This window comes from Meleagris gallopavo, chromosome 25 (genome assembly GCF_000146605.3).
Source record: "Meleagris gallopavo isolate NT-WF06-2002-E0010 breed Aviagen turkey brand Nicholas breeding stock chromosome 25, Turkey_5.1, whole genome shotgun sequence".
Lineage (NCBI taxonomy): Eukaryota > Metazoa > Chordata > Aves > Galliformes > Phasianidae > Meleagris > Meleagris gallopavo.
Window position 1 is genome coordinate 3,532,345 of NC_015035.2, and position 24,126 is coordinate 3,556,470.

Here is a 24,126-nt window from a genome sequence, read left to right on the forward strand (position 1 = left end):
CGCGCTCCGGAGCGCCGAAGGAGCGTCCCGCTGTGCCGCGAGTTCGTTACGCTGCGCCGAACTTCTGCTTTGCAGCGCGATTAGGAAAGAAAACTCTCCGCTTCTCGCAGGGATAACAGACGTCCGTGAGCAGAGCTCGAGACGCCGCGTTGTTGTGATTTTTTCTTGTTTTGTTCTTTTTCTTCGCTCCGAGGTGTTCCTCTGTCCCCAGTTCTCACGGCTTCGTGCCCCGATGGGTCGCGGTTGCCGCAAGGAAGGCTGCAAACTGAGTTCTGCCGTGCTGTGTAGAGGGACCGACCCCCATCTCCTAACGCTCTTCTCTTTCAGCACCGCCGGGACTGCGGCGGCCACTGCGTGTCCTTTGGGTCCAGCGGTGTTTTATGCAGAGGGAACTGTGCCATGTGTGCCTGCACTGCTCAGATCCACTGCTCGGATGTGCGGTTGAGAGCTGGGGGTAAAGCATCCAATTTCCTTTTAATTTGGCAGAGAACTTCCCGTGGTTTCAGCTCCTAGCATGGCACTGCTGGAGTTCGGGCACCAATTCCATCCCACGAACCAGCAGCTTCAGATGGGATTTTCTAGGGATAAAGAAGACATATTCTGGGGGTAGCCCTGCAGGTAAATTCAGATATGTTTTTTTTTAATATGTAAAATATAACTTATGCTTGGGAACTCACACGTGAAAACTCTTGCATTTATTGCAGCTTGATTTATTTTTTTTTTGTTGCGCCTTTGGGGCGCGTATGCGTGCCGTGCTTCCCAAAGCAACACCACAATATTGGCAATATTCACATTATAAATTACCCCATCCCCAACACTTCCGTGTAGGCACTCTATGTTAGCAGATAGAAAAATATCACGGCGTTGCTCATCCCAAATTCCAGCAAGTGGTTTTCTGAGACTTTAAAATAAAGTCACTTGGTGAGGTGCTTTTGCTGCACATTGGAACGGCTCCCAGTGTGTTGCTGGGCTGGGAGTGCTGCAGTGCGGGGCAGTGTTGGCTTCCCCCAAATGGAGAGCATTTAGGGGGCTCAGTGTTGGCTTCCCCCAAATAGAGAGCATTTAGGGGGCTCAGGTGTGGGGCTGTGTGTTTTCAGGTGTGATAAGGGCTGAGGTGCCTTCATGCTCTTGCAGGCATGACTTGATCTAAAAGCACAGAATGGTGGGGCAGTAAAGTCCTGAATTCCAGAAGTTTTGCTGTATTTACTGAATTGTTCTGTATTTGCTGAATGCACGCTGCAGTTTAGAAATGAGGAAATACGAGGCTGTTCAGATCGTATGCTTTAAAGTAAAAAGTGGAGGAGTATAATGATAAATTCTTGGAAACAGGAGTTTGACTCAATGTGTCATAGAGGAATTTAAATTTATTATCAACTCCGCACTCTCTCCTCTCTGTTCTTTTGTGCCTCTCGCACACACGTACCATTGTGCTCCGCTGCAGCTCTGCTGCCTTCCTCAGGGCTCTCAGGGAGGAGGAAACAAAAGGGGAAACGAACCGACGAAAGCAGAGGTTTGTTTTTTTTTTCTTACTTCTTTAAAAAGCAACTCTTGTTTGCACTGAGCACTTTTAACTGCGCCGCTTTCCCACACCGGGAGCGACTGCAGCATCTCCTGCCCTCCGAGGCAGCGCGGCTGGCAAGCAACCCCGGAGTTGGGGAGGAAGGGGCAACGCTCACATTGCATTGCTGTAATGGATGAGATGCGCTGGGAGGGCGCACGGCCCTGGGTTGTGCGGTGTCAGCTCGGATCAGGCGCCGGCAGCGCTGCTGTGTGAGCTGTGTGAGCCCTCCTGTGCGAAGAGAAACCCTGCTCCGTGCTTCTGATTTCTGCAGCACTCAGCTATGTTGCAAAGCAATGCCACCCCCTCCCCCCCCCCAGGGTCGCCTGGCTGAGGTTTTGTTGTTTTCTTGGTCAGGGATTAAATGGCGATTACTGCAGGCATGGTTACTTTTTTGTTTTGTTTGACTTCTTCCATTTGTTTGTTTGCTTTTTTTCCCCTCAAGTGGGAGCGTGAGCTGCTGTGGTTGTATCAGAGTTCGGCGCAGGGGTGCGGGATGGAGTTGGTGCATGAAGGAGAAGCAGATGTAGAAATGCCAACAAATGCAGCGGAACATTCAGTGCATGGAGTGCAGATATGGGAAGGGAGGAATTCTGTGCACCCTGGAGCTCTGAGCACAGCGCTGCCCTGTCCACGCTGGCATGGAGCTCTTGGTGTGCGGAACGGGGCACTGTCTGTGTGCTGTTCTGTTTCATGCTGGCTGTTGGCAATCAGAGGAAAATTGCTCCTTTCTGTAAGGTGAGCAATATTCAGCAAGCCATCGGTTTTTTTTTGTTGTTGTTGTTGGTTTTTTTTCCAAATTATTTTTATTTTTTAGTAGATGAAGGCGGAGGGGTGCTGCTCAGCTTTCTCTGTGCTTGGGATAAGGCTGTGTAGTGCCAATATCCAACTCATTTCTGAGATTTTCTACCTTAGAACATGACTGCTGCCAGTGGGAGAGCACCGAGGTGTGCTTGTCCTGCAGCAGTGTGCCTCTCCAGGCAGGCTTACATGGAGCCACTGGTGCTGTGTCCCTTCATCCTTCCAGCAGAGCCTGTTCTTGTGCTCACCCTGATCCCTGCCCAGCACCTGCTGTGCCCGCAGCCCTTTGCTGCCAAGCACAGCAGCAGAAACAGTCATCGATTTGCATGGAAGTTGGGAGCATTGCTGTTAGCACCTTGCCATTCCCAGCCTTGCTCTCCTGTAAGGACATTCAGCACCGTCCGGTTGAGCAGATATTTTAATTCTGTGCTAACGCCGCCGTTGTTTGCATGTGTTTTAATTGAGTGCCAGTGCTGCTGTTGTTTGGCTGGAGCTGCTCAGCATCCCCTGTTTTATGTGTGTGTGTGTGTGTCTAAGTGGGAAACGCAGAGCTCGTGAAGTCCTTCGTGCAAACCCCACAGAGCTCTGCAGAGCTGGGGCGCTCGGCGTCGCTCCCATTGCTGCTGCATGCAGCTCTCACCCGCTGCAGTGATGCACACAGCACGCCTGCAGCAGGCATCTGCTTTTGGGGTCCCTGTAATAAACTCATCCGTGAAAGTTTCCCTTCCTTTTAATTAGGACTAAATGTCTCCTGGCAGTGGGAGGTGGGGGCTGCAAAGGCGGGTGGAGATGCAGTGGCACAGAGCTTGTTGTATCTCCTACTACCCACTGCCACGCTGCTGCTGTTGGTTGGGCTGAGTGTCACTTCTGGCTGTGCAGGGAAGGGTTGTTAAGCCCTGATGTACATGGGAGTGCTGTCTGGGCCAAACTTTCAAAGTGCTTTTATTAATTTTTCCTCGTTGTTGCTCTTTTCGGAGCACATCAGCCCATTCCTGATCACCTGCCTGCTTCTTACCCCTGGCTCTCTTTGCTTTTATTCCCCACAAGGCCAAAAAGGACAGCAGTCGATGCTCACACAGTGCAGCGTCTTTCTGTGGTGTTTGCAGTCTGGCTGCTCCATCCCTGTGCTCAGGGAGGTCTGCCGGGGGCTGAAGCTTTGCAGCCCGTTCCCTCCTTCATTTCTTTGCATATTTCTTTGTATGGAAATTCATCCAGTGGTTTTCCTTCACCTGTAGCTCTGTGTGTTGTGCCTCTCAGCTTTCAGATGATGCTGAGCTGTAAATCTGCAGCTGGCCAAAACTCCGGGAGATCAGAGCGGAGTTGTTCTTCTCACATTTGCTGCAAACACATCGGTTTCACAGAGTCTGGCCACTGCATGAGCTGTCTTTAATTGCATATATGCCTAGTTTGAAAACGGTGAAGGTTAATTTTAAGACAAACCGAGGTAGGGACAGGTGATGGCTTTTCAGACTGGGAACTGCCATGCTGATAGTGGTACGGTGGTGACAGCAGCACATTTTCCTCTAGACCACACTGGAGCTGCAGGGCTTTACTCCTGGTTCTTCTGCTTGCTTCCTTGCAGACAAGAAGAAATGCTATTTTCTGGTGATGTTAATCTCTACGGTGTCATAAATGTTAAGTCACAAAAGTGAGCTCCCCTGAGTGCTCGAGGGCTGAAGAGCAGGGGAAGCTGCTGGGGCTTTGCATTCCTGTGGAGTGGAGGATTTCTGCTTTGTCTTTCTTTAAACATTATCACAGAGCAGAGCTGGAATGACTGCACAGTGCTGCGCCGAGGAATCCTGCTGCCCTCCCAGGGAGCATCTCCTGCATCCACTTCAGGTGGCCGCAGCGCTGGGTCCCCTCGGTCCCTTCTGCCCCATGTGGAGCAGAGGTAGGTGGGAGAGCTGTGTTCTCGTTCATGGGCATTGCAGCACAAAGGGGCTTTGCTCCTGGTAGAAGGACTCTTAGCATTTTGTTTTCCGAACATGACTTCACTGACTCTCAGCAGCAGGGTGCAATTTACTTTTTCCAGTGAGAACTTTGTGAGCTGAAGAAATGAGTTTCCCAGCTCTGGAAGCATCCCATCGTTGGCTCTCGTTCCATTGCTCCTTCAGGTTATGGGGCTGTTCTGGCTGCACAGCACCACGCTCTGCTTCACCCAGGGCCCAGCAGCAATCCTATCCCACAGCACAGCATCGCCTCACCAGGTCTGTCAGCTGCATCCCAGAAACCCACCAGAATCACACGACCCAAAACCCTTTCCAACATCACCGAGTTGCTTTTGCTGATCCAATGCTGCGTTACAAGCTCAGCTGTTTCTTTCCAGTGCAGATAGCAGATCCCGTGTGCTCAGCTCCCCTCCGCAGATCACCTCTGGATACTATATTTGGGTGCTGGGGTGCAGCGTGGGGCTGCATTTGGGTGCTGCAGGGACCTGGTGGCTGGACCAACTCCATGGGGGAATGCAGCCCATCCCAGTGCCTGCAGCTCCCAGCTGATGCCAGGGATGGACACAGGGCAACAGCACCGAGAGGGAGAGAATGGGATCGATAGCAGTGGTGCTTGATATTCCGCTTAGCAGAACGCTTGTTATGTCTTTAATTACTATTTCTAAAAGCAGCACGGGATGGTAAGCAAAAGCTAGAAATAAATAGCAAGGGGTGATCAATTGGGCATGAAACCCTTGTTATTGATCACCTTTAACCTCTGCTTAAACTAATGACAGAGCTACCATTTAGCTGTCCCCAGGCACAAAGCACATCAATTGCACGAGTGCCACATAAATCACGGTGGGATGCTGCAGAGGGGGGAGGATGGGGCTCCCTTTGGGGTGCCTGCAGCACCCTTCCTCCCTGCTGCTCCCCCAGGAGGCTCCACCAGCAGACCCCCATCCCATGCACTGGCCATGGCTTCATGGCAGTTCTGCTTTCATAGCAGTCCCTGCCCGCCTCTTTCTCCACAGAGCTACAGCGTGATTTATGCAGTTAGAAACCCTTTTGATGCTCCTTTGCGGGGTTGGGGGTGGTTATGGGGCACGATGAGTTTGCAAGAGGAAAGGCAGATAGGATCCAGGCAATGAAGATCTCAGGGCGTTGCTGGAAGTGTCAGAGCTGGGTGTGATGAGGGTCACCTGTTCCCATCCACCTTTGGTTGCTTCTCCTGAATCATCAGCTGTGCTGGAATTGCTATCAGTTACAAGGGAGGGGAAAAAAATAATCACCATTTGCAATTGGCAGCAGAGTGAAGTCAGCACAGCCTTTCCAGATAACAGCAATAATATTCATTAACGTTCGATCTACAAATTCTCCCTTGGAACCTCAGCCTGGAGTTGTGCCAGATCCCAGCACGGAGCTGCCTGCTGGCTTTCAGGGCTATGCCCAACATATGGCACTGTGGGGCTGTGGCTGCCCCTCCTGCTGTGCTTGGGGGGTATTCCCCTTTCCTTAGAACAGGGCTGGCTGATGCTCTGTAAACCCAGCCTCCCAGATTAGAAGGTGATGTTCTATGATGTTCTCTATTTTTAATTCTGGTGACTCTGGAAACCATTCAGAGAGGATTCAGGTGGTGAAAATCTCGGAAATTTGGAAGGGTCCCACCAAGCTGTGTGTCACTGTGTGTATCTCTAGGGGTTGTTCCCGACCCCATGAGGACAAGGGGAATGTCTCCTGCCTGCAGTGCAGCACAGTGAGGGCACATCTCTGCGGGACTCTCTCAGGAGCTACAGTTAATACCAGCTTTGCCCTCACCGTGCCATTTGGAAGGCTTCTCCTGAAACCTTAAACAGTCATTTGGGTGTCCTCATCCATCAGCTCCTGGAAGCTCTATCGATAACGCAATCATTTCCCCTTTGGTTCCTCTGTTTCCCTTTTTCCGTGCTGCAGACTCTGCAATTTGTCACTGCCGTCCCCCTGAAATGCTGGAGGCTGTGCAGGAGCTCCATGGCACAGGGAGGACTCCTGCACCCCCAGCAGCAGGGAATGGCCATGAGCCACCCCAAGCCGTGTGCTGACCAGGTGATGTGACAGGGATGCTGCTGGGCTGTGCTGGGTGAGATGGCTCCTGGGTGGGATGCTCAGGGCACCCCAGATCTGAGCTTCCCAAAGTGCCCATTCCAATGCTGTCCCCGTGTCCTAGTCTGGCTTTGGGCTGACCCCACATCTGCCTCACACTGTGTGGGACAGCACCTTGGAGCACGTTGTCCCCTCGCTGCTCTCAGGCCATATTTTCCCTTCTGCTTCCCATCCGTGGGGCTGGTAGGGACACTGCAGTGCTGCCCCATCCATGGGGACACACAGCCCTGCACGATGCTCTCTGGATCCCCAGAGCATCCTTAGTCCAATCGCTGCAGGCAGCGCTGCTGCTCCTTTTATGACCGAGGACAAAATAAGCTGCAGCTGTAATTAGCGTTAAGCTGCTAATTAGCTTTCACTCTCCAGGGGCTTCTGTGAGGGCTTTGCCTGCAGTCCCTGCACAGCGAGCAGAGCAGAGGGAACACTATGCAGCTTTCCCTGTGTTGGTCAGATGGCTCTGCTAGGAGCTCAGTGTGGAATGGCACTGCTGAAGCAGTTCCTCCTGCCCTTCATTCAGCCATGGCAGCGGAATCCAGGCTCCACACAGAGCGCATTCAGCCCTGCTCTGTGCAGATGTCCCTGAGCAATTCCATGAATTGTTGCTCTATAGTCACTACGCTGTTTGGGAAAACATTTCGGATAACTGTCCTACGCATCGGGGTGACTGAATGAATGGCATTTGAATGGTCAAAAAGATAGTGTGAATTGGGAACAATGCTGTCCCTGTGAGGGGTGGCAGGAGAATTCCAGCTGGCATTTTCCTTGTGAAGGAGCGAGCCCAAGGCCGCGCTACCTTGGATGGAGCTGGAGGAGCACACAGCTGCCGGCATCTCCCCCCTGAACTCCCCAAGTGCCAGGATGGAACACATGGCAGCTGTGTGAGCACTGTGCTGTCGCTCTGGGGATGCATCAGTGGCAGTCCAGGTGAGCACTGCCCATCTCTACCTCCATCCAGGGGTGGGAGAAAGCTCTGCGGTATTTCCAGATACGCTGCTGTGCCTCACTGTGCAGGATGACACCAGCGCCCAGCAGCTCCCATTCCCATGAGAGGTGTCCCTCCCTGAACCCCCAGCTCGGTGTATCCACGTGGTGGTGGCACTGCTATAGGACAGCATATGGCACCCAGGGGAGCTGCACTGCATCTGGACTTGGCGGAGCACGGCGATCCCGGCCATACATCATCAGGACGAACGCGTGCTTGGGTAACGCATTAGAATAATACATTATTAGAGCCCTGTTGCTATGGTGATGTATTAGGGCAATATATCATTAGGTACCTTCCATTGATGATGTATTGCTTCCAACAAGGCGTCTGCCAGCACCAACACGAGGGGAAAGTCTCAGCTTTTTGCAGAAACTCCATCCCTTCCTAAGGAAGAAAATCCCCATGCAATGGCTTCATTCGGGGATGTGGAGTGGAGGTTACCAGGGCCCCCCCCTCTCCCCAGGCTCAGTATGGAGAGGCTCGTTCTGTTCCTTGGCTCGTCTGCAGCACGATGAGCTGTGTGGATGCTGTGCTGATGCTCTTCCTCGCAGACTGCCTGACCCCAACCTGGCTCAGACTTGAAGCCTGGAGCTTTGGGTTCAGAGGGCTCTGGTCAGATGCATCCTTGGACGCCTCCACTTCCACAGGGCCGCACCGTGCTCAGCTCAGCAGGTAGATAAAATTGCTTCTGATGGAGGTTTCACAGAGCAGAGCAGGAAAGCAGGTTGCTTTATAGCTGCAAAGTATGCAGCGTGCATCAGCTGTAGTTTGATTTTAATTAGCGGGGAAGAAAGTAGCTGAGTTAATAAAGTATGCACCTCCTTCTGCAGAGCTGCTAGCACCGACTGCATGAAAAACACAACCAAAGGGGAAAGATGAGCACAAGGTGAGCAAAAGCTGAGCATGCCTGGGCAGCAGTGGTGAAAGCAACATCAGGTGAGATGTCCTGTAGTGTTCTGCCACCCTGCTCAGTGCATGCTCATTCATTTGCGCAAGCAGAGGCGCTGCTTGCAGTGCAGCATCCCAACTCCCCGTGCTTCGAGGAGCCCAGCATCTGTCCCTTCCCTCGCTGGGGCCGGCTGTGATGGGGGCTGATCCCACATCTCCCTGGTGCTGGGGCAGCAGGGCTCCCGGGCTCCATGCCCGTGCTCTGGGCTCCAGCTCAGAGCACTTCAGAGCCGGCTGCCCCCACATGGCCCTGCAGATGCACACTTCCTTCCCTTGAACTCTCCGTGGGAGCACACCCCGCCCACCGGGGGCAGAAGGGGCAAGAATAAGAGGTTGTTTGTGCAGGCTTCAGGCACGATAAGTAATGTTCCCCTGGAGCTGCCCTGCTGCTGCTGGTTCCCGTTCATAATAATGACATGTGAGACAGTTTAGGAGAGCAAGTCTGCGTCTGCCCTTGATGCCAATGCTTTTAAGGGTTCAGCGTGCTGCCCTACTCCCAGGCACCATCTGCAACACTCTAAGCCAGGGCTGCTTTTAGCTTCTCAATCAATTGCATTCAATTAAGTGATAACGTGAGCTTTGGGTTGGAGAGTGATTACTTATCCCTTAATCAGCAAATCCTGCCCGGGTGGGGCAGGGCGGTGTGCACCCAACACAGTGTGGGTTTGGTGCAGATGTGCTCCAGCTGCCCTGGCCTACAACTGCTGTCTGCTGTGACCACGGGGCATCCTGAGGACGTTTGCAACCCTGCTCTGGGGCTGAGGGTGGACCCTTTGCCATTGGGATTTTGCCCAACAGCAGCAGCGCTCTGCCCAGCTGGGGATGCTCAGCACTGCCTGCAGAGATGGCTCTGCTTTGGGAGGGAGGGGTGGGTTTATTTAAAGGAATCTCTTTTTTACCCTGTCCCTTGTGGTGTGTTTCAGTGGGAGATGATGCCAACGGCCACCCCGACACATCTGGGCACAACGTGTTAGAGGGGCTGCGGGCAGCCTGGCTGAGCAGAGCCGGCTCCACGGCCGCGGGATGTGCGGCGCTGCGAGGAATCTCAACCATCAATAAACATCAGTGTCAAAAAGGACAGGAAAAGGTTATTTATCACAAAGCAGGCCAAGGAGCAGGAATGCAGCAGGGGTGACATGGGCTCTGGCCACCCCGCTGGGGCCGTGTCCGGTGGCAGCTCGGGGTCAGAGCCGCCAGCCCAGTGCTCTGCGTCCCCATGGTTCGCCTGGGGCTGGGCTCTGTGCTGTGCCACCAGCCAGGACAGCAGCCTGATGTTTCTCTTGCTTCCTCCGGTGTAATCGGGGTGCTGGAGGAGTGACAGTCTCCTTGGAGCGAACCAGGCTGGGGGGATGGAGGTTTAAAATAAGAGCTGCTGCCCCATAGCACTCTGCGTGGCTCTGGGAGCTGTTGGTTCTGAGGTCAGAAAGCTGCAGGAATGGGGTGTTTGTGTGTGCACGTGGAAGTGGACACATGTAATGTGATGGAGTCTCAAGAGAAGGGGGCTTCTGCAATGCAGAGGATGGGCACTGGGTGCTGGTGATGCTCCTGCTGCTGGTCCCCACCAGAGCACATCCTGCACTGAGGTCTCAGGGATGCTGTGAGCACACCCCTGGCATCCAGAGAGCTTCTGCAGCCTCCCCCCACCACTCCACATCACCTTCCCCTGATTAGAGCCTCGGAACAAACCTGCTAATGCCTTTCCCAAGCTCTCGCCCCCACACTTTTGCCTTATAAATCACTGTAATTAAAGTGTTTGGAAAATGCTCCGGGAGCCCAGACAAGCATCCTCACATGCTCCACACCCAGCTCGGCAAGCCTGACTTCCTGCTGTGCCGGCCCCGGGCTGCATCCCTTCCCTTCCCTCCCAATGCCTGGCGGCACAGAGAGAGGATGGTTCCCAGTCTGCGCCCTCCTGGTGCTCTGGGATGGGTAGGACACGGTCACAGCTTCCCCATCAGCTGCACCACGCAGGCACCACTCCCAGCCCATCCTGATCCAACGTGCGAGGAGTTGTGCTTCCGTCTCACGCAGAAGGGTCCCTGGGGGTTGCAGGAGTGCTGCTGCTCAGCGTCCATGGAACGTGAATTTTTCACAGTGATCCCCCGCAGTGCAGATCAAAGTGATTGTGCAAGAGGAAGAGGCGAAGGGAAGGAATAAGGCAGAGAGCCATGGGGAGCATTCAGGCCTGGGAAAGCCGTGGGGCAGTTTGCTGACCCCAACTGGTGCTCCTGACCCCAGGGCAGAGCGCGATGTCCTGGGGCCGTTCACTTGCTGAGCCCACCTGCAGTGCTGGGGTCTGGGCACTGGCCATGCAGGGCTGCAGGCACAGCTGGACCATTAAGTACCTCTGTTCTCATGTCCGTTCCTCTTGCCTTTTTGGAGCAGCAATATCTGCAGCTTCTGCTCTCACCTCCTATGCACCTGTTGCTGGTGGCCGTGCCCCGCACCTCCTTAGACCTCCATGGGTGCTACCAGCCTTAATCCACTGCTCCAGGTCTCTGCCCAGGAGCACATCCCTGGCTGTGCTCACCTGGAACCACTGTGCCCATGCCAGGGAGCTCTGAGTCACCCAGACTTTCCTGTTCTGTTCCCAAGGGCCCCACTGCCAGCACTGCCAGTCGGCACTGGGATGCTGCAGGCTCCCAAAACACCCAGCTCTGCCTCCTGCTGCTGCTTTTCCTTTTGTAGCAGGAAGGTTCAGCTGCCTTGCTTGCTTTGCAGGCAGAGCAGCCCCTGCTTGTGCACCGTGTATTTTTCACCTTTAAATGAAAACAACCAAATTGTCTGAAGTTGCCTCCCGACTCTTCTCGTGTTGCCAAGAAATGATTGACGCATGGAATGGAGCAGTGGGTGCAGAGGAATTTGGCAGCAGCCCAGCCCCGAGATGCACAAAGGACACTGCTGATTCCGCTCAGGTTTTTGGAGCACCCTGGGAACAGGCTGTCCCACGCGGGGCGGTGGCAGGATCTCACCCTGGGGATGGGACAGTGGCCGTGTTTGGGGAGGAGGGGGTTTGCAGGGGCTGCAGGACGAGCTGAGGACATCCAGCTTCTGCCAGTGCCTTTCTGGGCTTTTTTCACCATTGCTTTGTAATGCAGGAAATCTTGAGCATGACTGCAAATATCACATACCTGCGTGTTCTGATGTATGTGTGTGCATGAAGCTGCACCCCAGGGATTTTTGCCTGGACAGGACCCCCCCCACCTTGGCAAGCACTGACCAGAGCTGCACAGAGCTAGCATCCATCCCTGCACTCCTGACACCCACATGTGCTCCGAGGTGCACCAGTGGCAGAGTGCCTTCCTGGGCAGCAGGCTGATGGTCTCCTGCTGCACATGCTGTGTGCATCACTCATCCCTAGGAGCTCCCCATCTCCTATAGACGGAGAGGGCAATTTTGTGAAGCTTCCGTAGGCTTATTAAAATATCATTGTGAAAAGGCGATGAAAGTACCTGAGCAGAAAAGATTTGTTCCATTGGAGACTTCTGAGCCGTGTTTCCTCTTCCTTGTGCCTCCTTCCCATAGGGGTACAACAGCCATTTATTATCATGTACAGGAAAATAAAGCCCCAGCTCTTGGAGGATGTGTTGGGTTCTCGCGGGAGCGCAATGCGCTGCATCTGACGGCGGCGCTGACGCAGGACAAGGCAACATGCCTGCTGCTGGATGCCTGGCACATTCCTTCAAATAATGCCAAATGAGCAGCATTATCCTGAGAGCAGAGCAGCCTGAACCTTGTTTGTGTGGCCATGGCAAGTGTGGGCTGGAATACAGCTCGGGCCATTATCATGTAATGAACACAACAATTACTCTGTAAGGGGGAGAGAGGGTTAGGGCCAGATAGAGCCTTAAGAATAAAGGCTTGTTTGGAGGAATTATTCACTGGGTCCCTGCTGTAGGTGGACGGCAGCAGATTAGAAGGAAACATTATCTCTCAGGGCAAGTTCAGAAGGACAAATGAAGCCAAACTGGCACGGGCTGAGAGTCTCAATACATTATTCTCTCTGCTCTACAAATCTGTGAGAACAAAGTGCTCAGTGTAAATGCTCACCAGGGCCTTTTCTTCCCCTGCAGGACCACAAAAGTTCAGCATGAGACGAAGGGCCACGTGTTGGCTATTAGTCCACTACAAAGAGCGTTTGAGGCTAGAATTTAGAGGCTCATAAAAACATTATTGTCTGCATCCTGGGACATTTGTTTGCTGGGGCAACACGGGGCTGAAAAAATGTGACCCCCGTGCAGCTGTGTGCCTCATCGTGTCCGTCACACACTGGGCACCTAAGGGCCACCTCAGGCCAGATCCATGTCCCCAGTGGGAACACCTGGGCTGGACCTGTCCTCTCCCACAGCACCTCTGCAAGGAAGCAAAGAGCTCTGCCCTACGCCTGTGATCACAGCTGTAACCACAGCTGCTGCTTTGGAGCTCTGTTCTGTCCTCTCCGGAAATGAGGGTGGGTTTTTGTCCCAGTGAGACTTGGCCTGGTGGCATTTGTTGGGGCAGGATGTTGCACCTTGCCTGCAGGCTTTCCACGCTACATGGAGCCAGGCATAGGACACGCACGGCACCCTGTAGCCCACATCTGATGTTCCTGGCTGGAGTTTGGGTGTTCACCAGGCCAGGAAGGATGTTTTATGCCCAAGTGAAAATGGCAAAGACTGGAGAGGTCCTTCTGTGTCATGATTTTACCGGTGGTATCGTTCCCTCTGCACTTCTCTGCCATCACTGCAGCTCAGAGTGGAGAATCTCAGAGCACAGTTTCAGGGAGCATCTCTGCAGAGGGGATGAGGACTGGGCAGGACCATGTCAGAGCTGTCCCAGGACAGTTTCATGGGATGAGATGCAGACAACAGCTGTGGTCCAGGACCACTTGCATCCCCCGGATGGCTCCAGCCCTCTACACAACGCTAACTCCAACTGCACTGCAAGGAGGAATGCCAGCTTTCAGAGGGCTAAAGAAAATGGAATATATTATCCACTCACAAAGTCAGCGTAAATATTAAAGAGGCTGCAAGGGGAAATGTCTCTGGTGATGTCTTTTCAGGCATGGGGGGAGAAAATCTGTCTGAGGGCTCTACTGAGGGCTATGGCCAAAAGGCAGAGGGAAGCAACGCTTTGAACTCGTTCAAAGCCACAGGTCAGCGCCATCCTGGGACTGCTGCTGCCCACCTCCCCTCGGAGCCAGCAGAAAGGTCACTGCAGCAAACCCACCATTTCAATAAAAGAAAGCGAATCCCAGAGAGAGCTGCTTGAGAATGCAAGGCATCAAACAGGAAGATGGATGTGGCACGACCGGGGGCAGGAGATGTGGGGAGCACAGGAAACTCATCCTATCATTGAGAGAAGGCTTCGGCGGTGTGAGGTGCACTGGGGAGGGCTGAGCTCCGTGCTGGGCTCATGGACTCCTGGGTGCTCCTGCACTGGGTGGGGAGAGGGGGTCAAAAGAGAAGCTGTGATTGATGGAGGTGAGCAAACAGTGAGCAGTGTTATGTAACGAGGTTCTGTTGAAACCGCGCAGGAAAAGTCGCCCCGCGCCAATAAATCAGGCGGCGGCCGCGGAGGAGCAGATGTGAATCACACCTTGCTTCATATGCCCCACAGTGTTTTCACTTATTGTTCCAGTTTTAAAGATTAATGGCACTCAGAGATGAGTATTATCTACGCTTCCATTCCGTACTCGTTATCAGAAGGGCTCCTTTCAGCACAATTAATGCGGATCAAGTTTTCCGAGTGGAGGAATGTCCTGCTGCTGTCACCCACCTCCCTCACGCCCTGACCCCATGGCAGGGACAGGCAGGGCTGGGAGTACAGGGGCAGTCCCTCCTTGCAGGGCAGGCCACTGGCTGGCTCAGCAGCAATGCCCACAATCACCGTGGGTGCCACCCACAGGGTGACCCCCACCAGGACACCCAGAGGTGCACCAGGGCAGCGAGGCAGCTCAGAGATGCAGGAATTCCCATCTCTGTCCTTAAAACAGGAGAAGAAAAGATGTTCACATCCCTTCCCGTGGCACTGGGTAGAGCAAAGCCAGGTGTTGGTATTTGCCAGCCCTATCAGCCAAACCTGCGAGCCCCTGCCATGGGTTGCTACAGCAGACAGTTTGCTATATGGGGCTCAGGCTCTCCCAGCTGGCTTACCAGGGGTGCCAGACCATGCTCAGGATTGTGTGCACACCAAGGGGCAGCCTGCAGCGCACTGGGCTGGGGGTGCCAGTGGGGGTCTCTCCTCTTCTCAGCTGCAGAGGCCCAGGGAGAGCAGTGCTGAGCTCCCTGCTACATGAGATCAAGCTGTGATCACTTCTATCATGAAGATAAACTGGCCATTGTTGCCAAAAATAAATGTTAGTGTTCCAAATCCACACTTCAATAGCACCAGCTCATTAGAGATGCATATCATTTGGCTCCAGTCCCACACCTTCCAGCTCGTTATAAATATGCAGTTGCTGCTGGCTCTACCCCAATCATCTCTGCAATCAGAGCTTTTAATTAGGTTAATTAAATTGTATCAAACCTCGCAGGGACGCAGTTCACTGATGCTGATGAGGCAGCCAAAACAGACCTTAACTCTAGCTCTAATGAAGGCCCTGCTGCAGCTAATGACAATGCATAATAAATTAGAGCTTCCCTAGAAAGGTGCACCAGGGCTTGTGCTTCAGTAAATGATGATCTATATGCACTAACTTACTGTTTCAGTCTTTGGTATGCCAAGCCAGGGATGTCTGGGAATATGCTTTCACCAAATAATGTGCTTCTTCCTCAGAGCTCACTTCCCTGCTCTCGAGGCACCAAAAGCTGCTGGGATAGAAATCCAGCAAATATTTGCTGTTTTCAACTGGGCCTGCTCTGATGATGCTCATCTCTCAGCAGAGGGATAGCAGGTATTTATTTGGCCAAAACCCTCTGTAATTGAATTTGAATTGAATTGGATAGGAGTGATGTCTGGGGGAGGGGGGAAATGTACGCAGGTGTTGGGGCAATGCTCAGACCTGGGGGGAGGAGCAGTCGTGTCCTGGTGGGCTGGGAGCCTGTGGAGTAGAGCTGGAGGCCAGCTGTGCAGAGCAGCAATTAGTGCCTCCTGATTTACATCCTGCTCTTTCAACTCCCTGCTGTGCTGAGCAGCGAGGAGCTCTGCCACCCTTCTCTCCTCAGTGCCCTTGGGCTGCTCACCTTGGCTGAACCCCACAGGAGGACAATGAGCTTTGGGGGTGGCTGTGTCCCCACATCGCTGCCGTGGGGAGCACTGGGACATCAGCACCTGGAGCAGAGCCCCCCCAATACCTGGGCATGAGGTAGGTGATGCTGCACTGACTGGTGGGTGCTGGGGTGGGATCTCCTTGCTGATAGCACACAGAGCATGGGAGCATCAGGATCTGAGCACTGTGACTGCTGCAGACCCATCAGCAGCCCTTGGGCATGCTGGCTTCTGGTTCTGAGTGGGGCAAAGTGTCCCACTGTTCTGCCCTCCAGGCCAGTTTAGAACCCAAAGATGAGGTATGCAGAAAGCAGTTCTTAAAGCTGAAAGGTCGGTGGTGGCCCTCCTGCTGCTAACAAACCGTTACAGTTGCCTAGAGATAATCCTACAAGTGTTTTAATGTAGCCTGCTATTAACTTTTATAGACAGCCATTACCAATTGAGTTCTTCAGCTTGAACAAGGAATTACATGAAATTATTAAATAGCACAATATTACTCTGAGTCACCTGAAACCCGAGCTGAATCTGTGGGGTATTTGGATATTTGTATCTTGCAAGCTGCAGGAAATCTCCTTGCTAAAGAACCTGTTGGTTCAGCCTTTTGATACTGTAATTATTGCAGGCAGAAAATTGCTGCAGGCGGTCCTGGTCCTATGGGGATCCCATCAGTGGGGCCCTTCAGATCTCCCACTGTGGTTGGGTGGGCAGTGGGTTCATGTCTGGGGTTGGCTCTCCCCAGGCTCTTGCAGAAGGATTTCACTGCATGGGGTGAGGGCTTGAGGCATCAACAAGGGTGAGGTCTGGGGGATGAGCTGCAGGGAGGGGATTGGTTCCTTGCAGGGATGGGGCTGCCTGCTGGCATGCACAGCTGTCCTGCAACCCTCATCACAAAGGATGTTTTTGCTTCAATCTCTTTTATCAAGAGGCTTTTCCAGAATCTCCTAGAAAACTTGATTTCCAGCCCAGATTTGTTCCTGGGCAGCTTGTGTGCGCTTTTGTTGGTGACAGCTCTTCTCTCTGCCATCAGCACATACATGCTACTTCCTTCCCAAGGCGCTTGTATTGCCTTTATCTTTCTTGGCTGAAGGAGCAGCTTCTCCGTCCTGTCTGTAAGGCTCCCTGCTGCCCTTCTGCATCTGAGCAGCTCTTTCATCCATCCCAGTGGGAGTTCATCTTGCTTAAGTCTGAATGACCTGTTTCCCTTTGGTGAGACTTCCCTGGTGTCCCAGCAGAAAGTAGCTGAGAATAAGTACAGCTTTTGCTCTGTGTGCCCTGTACAGAGAGCACAGAGCTGTTGTCTCCACCAAAAGCTCCTAACACCTGTGTGCAGGCTGAGGGCAGCACCAGGAGAGCTGTTGTTATGGCACCCACCTTAGGTAGGTGAGCAGCACTGACGGTTCAAAGCCTTGCAGCTACCCGCTACATCCCATAATATCTCACCCCTTCACTGGGGAGCAATGGCTGTCTTCCAGGGAGTGATCATTTGTGCCCACTGCAGCACTCAACCTACCAAAGGGCTCAGAGGCACTCGGAGCATCAGCTTGTGGGCTCTTGTTCAGGTTGTTGCTCTCAGCCCCTGCCAGGCAGCACCTCTTTCCTGCCTTCCCCACTCTCTTCAGCAACTCTCAGTGTAGGTAAAATATTTATTCTTACAAATCTCAGTCCAGCCAGTGTGCTGGGACCTCGATGTGCTTCTCCAACACAAGAATATAAACACAGAAATATAGCTGACACCTACAGCTTGCTTTTTTCTAGCGTGCTTTTCATCCCTCTTCTTATCCGTCTCTGAGTATTGCTAACTGAAGCTTTCAAAGTTCAGAAATTACACTGCTCAAATCCTCACGTTTAGTAAAAATCTCTGCCAGAGAAGCAAAGCCTGCCCCTACTGCAGCCTTGAAGCCAAGAAACCTTTGTAGTAACAGAGAAGGGCTGTTCTGCTGCTCCCCCCGCAGCCTGGCCGTGCGCTGCTGCCGCCCTCTGCCGGCCCCGACCTCGTTTCCTATCGGGAAGAAGAGGAGAGTTGAGTTTTTCCCCGTGTTTTATTTTTTCCTGGTTGTCCGATGGGAGATTTCCATTACGCCATCAATGGAGAATTAGCAAAACTTCTTGCTGCACGTGGAAAAGTCTTAGTTGCTTTTAAGGGCAAAGCACAGCCCCTCCCTTCGTGCTTCCCAGAGAAAAACCAATATTGCGGGGCTCTTGCTAGATTTGGAACTTTTGCAATGGCAGAAATAACAGCCAAAGCTGCATTTCAGCACCTAAAAGAGTCGTGTTTGAGCCTATATGGGAAAACTGAATGGGATGGGCTTGGGAAGAGCTTTCTTTTTTTTTAACCATCTTGGCATAGGCATATGCTTACTATTGGCAGCTGTATTCCAAGCAAAGAGATAAGAAAAGGAATGTTTACGCCCAGGCTCTCCTACTTGCCTGAACTGCTCCAGGACACTCTGTGATATGTCTTCATTGTTTTCAGTTGAAACCCCCTCCCAACTACCAACGCTGCAACCAGCATAACATAAACAGCACAAACTTTTGTCCTACATTTGGTTTTTGGATCTCCTGTCCTTGTAAGTGAATCTCAGCGTTGCCTCTCTGTTCACACTGGCTAGTTGCGCTGGCAATTTGGTTACATGGGCACTGCTCTGTTGTAAGGCACAGGGTAAAATAAGCACAGCTACACCTACATCTGTGCTCTTCTCAGCTACAGAAAGTGTTTCTCTGTTCTATGGAGTGAAGCATTCCTCTGCTTCCAGTGCCATTCCAGAAGTCTTTGCTAAGGCTGCATTGCAGAACTCAGGTGCTGTCTTTAGCTGATATCTTTCACCTCTCAGATTTCAAAGTGCAGATAGACAAAGCAGAAGAGGAAAATAAGAAGGATGTGGGGCAAAAATGGTCATTAGGAAGATCGTGATTCAACTTTAACCTGTTTGAAAACTTAACTAAGAACTGCTCTGAAGTCTGATGGTTTAGGCACTGCAATGGTCCAAGATCTTAAACAGAAACTGTTCCAGCATTTGTTACTTTGTGTGCTGCATGCATCTCCCAGTCTCTTTATTCTGACCTTGACTTCACAAGGATGGTTTATGGTGTGTATTACTAGGACAGACAGGCACCTCTTGTGGCTTCCCACTGTAAATACCAAGAGAACAAACTCTTTGATTTATTAATCAATTAATTAGATAAAATATATTTATGGCTACTGCAGACCCGTGGTAATTTGTTTTAACCAAGTGTTAGGCTGTGATGAAAAGCAAACAGATCCTTCACCATAAGGATCTCTTTCTAAACAAGGGCTGTAGCAGTGGTTATTCAATGGAACCATCAACGCTTCCGCTGAAACTTGAATTTGTAAATAGCTGGGCCATTTGTTGTCTCCTTCTTCACCTTTACTTTATGAGTTTTGTCCTGGAGAAGGGAAGAAAAAAAGAGTAACAGTTTTATCTGCTGTCATGTTTTGTTTTTTTTTTAACCTTACATTATGAAGTCCCTGCCTGGAGGATGACAAAGCACTAATGGTCACTTTCCACTGTTTAGATTGGAATTACATTTCCATCTGCTCTTTCTGTCCTTAGTTTGTCAGGCAGAAAATCTGTTTTGTTCAAAAGCACCAGTGAGTGCAAATGCCAATTGAGAGACTTCTTCTTTTTGGTCACTGGGTTAAGAACTTGGAACCAAGAGAACTGCTTCCTTTCCTCTACTAGTTTTTAGTATTTGAGAGGTGATGACAACGTGTTAAAGATGACTGTGGTCAAGAGTTGAGTCTTTGTTGTTGTTGACGTGATAAAGTTGGATTAGCAGACATAAATTTAGTCATGTCACAATCTGAATGCTTCACAGAATCATCCCCTTGCTTTCTCCTTATTAAAGAAGATGACATTTCCAGGTAACTGCTAAAAATAAGTCATGGCAAAACAAGAAACTGATACACAGACAACCAGACCCAGCAACCTTAACAAAACAGCTCCGGAGAAACAGCTAGAGCTCTCACCAAAAGATCTTTACGTGTCTGGATTTTCTGTGCAATAACAAACATGCTCTTTTCTCTCTCAATGCGCTGCTTCAGGAGGTCGTACTGATTCTTCCTTTGTTGGTCTAATTTCTGGAAGGAAAAAAAGAAGCATTTCTAAGAACGAGGAACAAGACACTACAGTTCACAGCTGACCTATTCTGAGGCACTTGGACCTCACAAACATTTTTTACATTTCAATCGTATTAAAGAATGCTGCTTCAGTATTGTGGTTGGATTCCAGAGAACTGTTTAATATCCTGATTTTTTTTCAGACTGGTTTTTCAGTTAGGTCTTTTATTCTTCATACTTGTTTTAATCTCCTAAATCTAAACCATAGGAAAAAGAAAAAAAGCAAATAAAAAGCACCACACGTTTTCTAGCTGTGATGCTGTGGAACATCATTTGGTAAGCAGTCAGAGTTTCAGTTTTACAACTCTTCTTAATTCCAATGTGGAGTGCAAAAGAACATTCAACTCCGTAAGGGAAAACTCACAGATGTCTTTTTCACTCAGGATAAATGAGATCAATTCCTGAAGTGCACAAACACTGCAAAGAGGCCTCCCAAAATGCAACTTGTTTGGTCATGTTTACCCACCGGGAGCTGATGGTTTTCCCAGCATAAAAAAGGTGTTACAGCAGGTGTGATTGAAGTAATTAAATTAAGGAGAACAGATCCAAACCTGCTTACAATGTGACTCAGACATTTAGAGAGAAAACTTGTTCAACTGCTTTACTGACAAGCCAAACCAAGAAAGCTGGCAAGATGGAAGAGACCAGAGGGTGTTTGTTATCTGACATCTGGTTCAGAAAACAACAGGTTACAAATTTACCACATGGCAGTTTAAGACAAGTTTATTTTTACCTTACACATACTGGTTTCAGCTTATAGAACTGCCCAATATCTAAACTAATTAAGAGGTGTTTCCACTGTTAAAGCCAAGTTTAGCTACTTCTAGGGCAGAGTGCTGTAATATTAAAACATCAGAATCAAAGTTGATTGTGCAAGTAATTCACCCTGAAGAATTATTACTTCTGCTAGAGTACTGTTACTGTTGGTAATACAGTACAGACAAATACATTTTACAAATGACTTTAATAGAAACATTTGCTTCAGGTTCAGGGATGCAGGTTTTTTTTTTTTTTGTTTTTGTTTTGTTTTTTTAACAGGAGTCAAGGAAGCATCCTCATCAGGTATGTACCACTCCTTTCTGGCCCAAACTTTACAGCTCTTGGTTTATCATCCCCAGTGGACTGAGACACAACCAAACAAGTTCTCCACTTTGGTCCAGAAGATTTGACTGCAATCTCCAGGTAAGTGATGACTATATGACATCCACTACAGCCTTGTGTCACCGAGAAAAATTCCAAGATAACAGAACAACTTTGTTCACCTACACAATGGTCCAATGAACGCTTCTCACTGCTTATTATATCTATTAAAAAAGTAAAGCATTAAGAAAAAAAACTACCTTTAAATGAGCAAGATCAGTAGCTCCTTTCAGTGTCTCTTTCTGCAGTGTTTCAATGGTTGGTCGGTTGTAGACTCTGTCTACCAGCTCTGGAACAGTATTCAGATGAGTTGCAATATCAAACTCTTGAACTATAAATTTATAAAAAGAACAAAAAACATTTTAGGAATAAACTCACACAGATTTCTTGGGCTAGCATTCAGCAAACCTTCCAAACATGTAGCTTATGTACAGCCAGCAGCAGAGAGAGACCCAGCTAAATAGCTCCTGTAGAACTGAGGTCTTCTCAAGTAATCAAAATAGATTTCCAGAGCTCCTGAAACAAAATGTTCTTTTATAGTAGCAGCATAAAGCAAACACAATACTGCCTTAGAGATTTTACACCGCCTGAAACAAACTGGGGGAAAATATGTCTGGCAAAGTCTATTTACATCTTACCTTCTTTCTTAGTATCAAAAAAGAACGTGTGCTTGTTGGGCTGCTTCCCCTCAACATCCAGCAGATGGAGCTCCGACTTCAGCCTTTCGATTTTCTGCAGGAAACGACAGGTAAGCAGTTTTGCCCAAGATCTCTAACAAGGTGCAGCGGTGCCTCTTTGAAGGGAATTCCTGTTTGTTCCTCGAGCTTACGACTACCTGAACTCTTCCTTTCTTTTTAATATTATAAAATGCATCCAGTTTGTGTCCTATTTTCAAGTCCTTTTCAAATCAAGGTTACCCACTTCAGTACCAATAATATTGACATGTATGTGTTTAACATCTGAAATGCAGGCAAAGAAATCATCAGAAATGCTGTGCTTTCTGATGATGTACAGCATTGTCTTTAGCAACTTTCTGTAGTTCCATATACAAAATTCTGCTGACATTTTCATTTTTAATTTTCACTATTATACAAATCAGGTATCACTAAATGTAGACACAGTATATACCACTCTTTTTTTTTTTTTAAAGTAAACAGAACAATTCTGGGCAAACTGGGAAACACTGAGAAAATGAAGTGTATTACCTTGGCTTCTGCCACTCTTTTCATTTCCACATACTTAAGATCCTGTGTCTTCATCAGTTTCATCTGTTCAGGGGTCACTTCATCCTTTGGCTGCTTAATTACATGAACTCCATCCTAAAAACAGAGTGCAGTGTGTAGATGCAGTTCTTGGTACAGAGAACTATGGGCTCTGATTTAAATTAAATAAAGGCAGAACCTTTTTGTCTGTTACATCTTGTTTTCTTCAAAGACTGCAATGGGCACCAAGCCCAGTCTGTTGGTTTATTTACTAATTCTTAAATTAAAAACATGAACTAACTTTAAAAAAGTGTGACTCGGTGCAGCAGTGTCATCTTACTTTAAGGCAATCTGCTTTCTCACCTTGAGCTGCGTACGGATCATTTTGAAGTAGAACTCATCAGGGTTCTTGTCCAGAGCTTTCTTCTGAAGCGCTCGGAGGGCATTTTGCTTTTTGTGATAGTCCCTGGGAGGAAGAGCAGCACAGAGTTCTCCTGAGCCCACATTCCCTGACAGGAAGCACAGTGATGCAGAGCTGCCATGTGCTGGGCTGCTCAGTTTGGTCCCAGTCTGAAGGATCATAGAATGGGCTGGAAAGGACCCCAAGGATCACCAAGTTCCAACACCCAGCCACAGTCAGGTCCACCAACCTTCAGATCTGGTACTAGAGCAGGCTACCCAAGGCTCCATCCAACCTGGTCTTGAACACCCCCAGGGATGGAGCATCCACAGCCTCTCTTGGCTCCCTGTAAAGAACTTCCCCCTGATACCAAATCTAAACCTTCCCTCCTCGAGCTTAAAACCACACCCCTTGTCCTATCACTACCTACCCGAGTTAAAAGCTGATTCCCTTCCTTTTTATAACCCCCCTTTTAAATACTGCGAGGCTGCAATGAGGTCTCCCCACAGCCTTCTCTTCTCCAGGTGGAACAAGCCCAGCCTGTCACAGAATGGCCCAGGTTAGAAGGGACCTCAAGGGCGATGAATCTCCAACTCCCTGCCACATGCAGGGCCACCAACCTCCACATTTCATACCAGCTCAGGCTGCCCACGGCCCCATCCAACTTGGCCTTGAACACCTCCAGGGATGAACAGGGCATCCACAGCCTCTCTGGGCAGCTGTTCCAGCACCTCACCTCTCTCTCTGTAAAGAACTTCCCCTGACATCCAACCTCAATCTCCCCTCCCTCAACTTCAAACTATTTCCCTTTGTCCTGCTGTTATCTCTCCTTTCAAAGACCTGATTCCCCTCCTGTTTGTAGGCTCCCTTTAGGTACTGAAAGGCTGCAATGAGGTCACCCCGCAGCCGCCTTTTCTCCGGGCTGAACAAGCCCAGCTCCCTCAGCCTGTCTTCACAAGGGAGGTGCTCCAGCCCCCTGTCCTTACAGTGGAAGTGCTCCAGAGCTCTGACCATCTTCGTAGCCGTTCTCTGGACCCTCTGCAACAGCTGCAGCACAGAGATAAAGCCGTTTAACCCGCATCCCCCGCTCCCCGACTCACTGTGCCCGCAGCCGGTAGTCCTGCTTCTTCTCCAGCAACCCCAGCTTCTTCCTGCAGGCGGGCTGCGGGGACAGGCAGGGAAGAAGATGAAGGGAGGACCGAAATCGCACCGAGGTCCCGCGATCCGTCCGGGAAGCCCCGATGCCGCTCACCCACCTGTGCCCGCTCGCGGTGCTGCCGCTGCCTCGATTTGGCGGCTTTCCTGAAGGCGGCCGACATCGTGACAGGGCGCGACACGGCACAGCCGCGTGCAAAGCTCCGCTCTCGCCGCGCCGAGGGGCGGGGTCTGAGTGCGTGACGTCACCACGTCGACGCAGCGTAGTCACGTCGCCGCGGCGTCATCACGTCGACGCAACGTCATCACGCCGTCTCCATGGCGACAGCGGCGTTCATCCCGCGCTCTGCTGCCGCCCTCGGCTCGTGCGCTTTGCTCTCCCCGCGTCTCTTTCGCCGCCCGCGGTGCGGGGCTGGGCCCGACCCCGTCCCGAGGCTCGGTCGTTGCCCTCTGCGTTAAGCCCCGGCCCATAGTTCTCCGTCCCATCACCGGGCAGAGGCCGTTCCCGCTCCCGTTGTGCGCCATGAGGGCCCCGCAGCGC

At 50.8% G+C, this 24,126-nt stretch overlaps 1 protein-coding gene and 1 long non-coding RNA gene across 2 annotated transcripts; one reads left to right on the forward strand and one right to left on the reverse strand.

Annotated features, from left to right (window-relative positions):
* Nucleotides 1–2,391: 2,391 nt before the first annotated feature.
* On the forward strand, nt 2,392–11,931 carry LOC104914299. The gene is made up of 3 exons (XR_795946.3): nt 2,392–8,086; nt 8,245–8,350; nt 9,286–11,931. It is a non-coding gene; the product is annotated as an uncharacterized LOC104914299 (long non-coding RNA).
* Nucleotides 11,932–18,677: 6,746 nt separating this feature from the next.
* UTP11 (UTP11 small subunit processome component) lies at nt 18,678–23,834 on the reverse strand. Its single transcript, XM_003212546.4, has 8 exons — nt 23,687–23,834; nt 23,531–23,592; nt 22,394–22,496; nt 22,034–22,147; nt 21,467–21,560; nt 21,029–21,159; nt 19,539–19,649; nt 18,678–18,955 (listed from the first exon to the last, which is right to left on the reverse strand). The coding sequence occupies exons 1-8, from the start codon at nt 23,747–23,749 to the stop codon at nt 18,872–18,874; spliced, it is 762 nt and encodes a 253-aa protein (XP_003212594.1). The 5' UTR covers nt 23,750–23,834; the 3' UTR covers nt 18,678–18,871.
* Nucleotides 23,835–24,126: the final 292 nt, after the last annotated feature.

Coding starts and splice junctions, on each gene's coding strand:
- UTP11 (XM_003212546.4), bottom strand. CDS start 23,749: ATGTCGGCCGCCTTCAGGAAAGCCGCCAAATCGAGGCAGCGGCAGCAC. Junction 23,593..23,686: donor AGCACCGCGAGCGGGCACAG/GTGGGTGAGCGG, acceptor CTGTCCCCGCAG/CCCGCCTGCAGGAAGAAGCT. Junction 22,148..22,393: donor TGATCCGTACGCAGCTCAAG/GTGAGAAAGCAG, acceptor CTCTGTTTTTAG/GATGGAGTTCATGTAATTAA.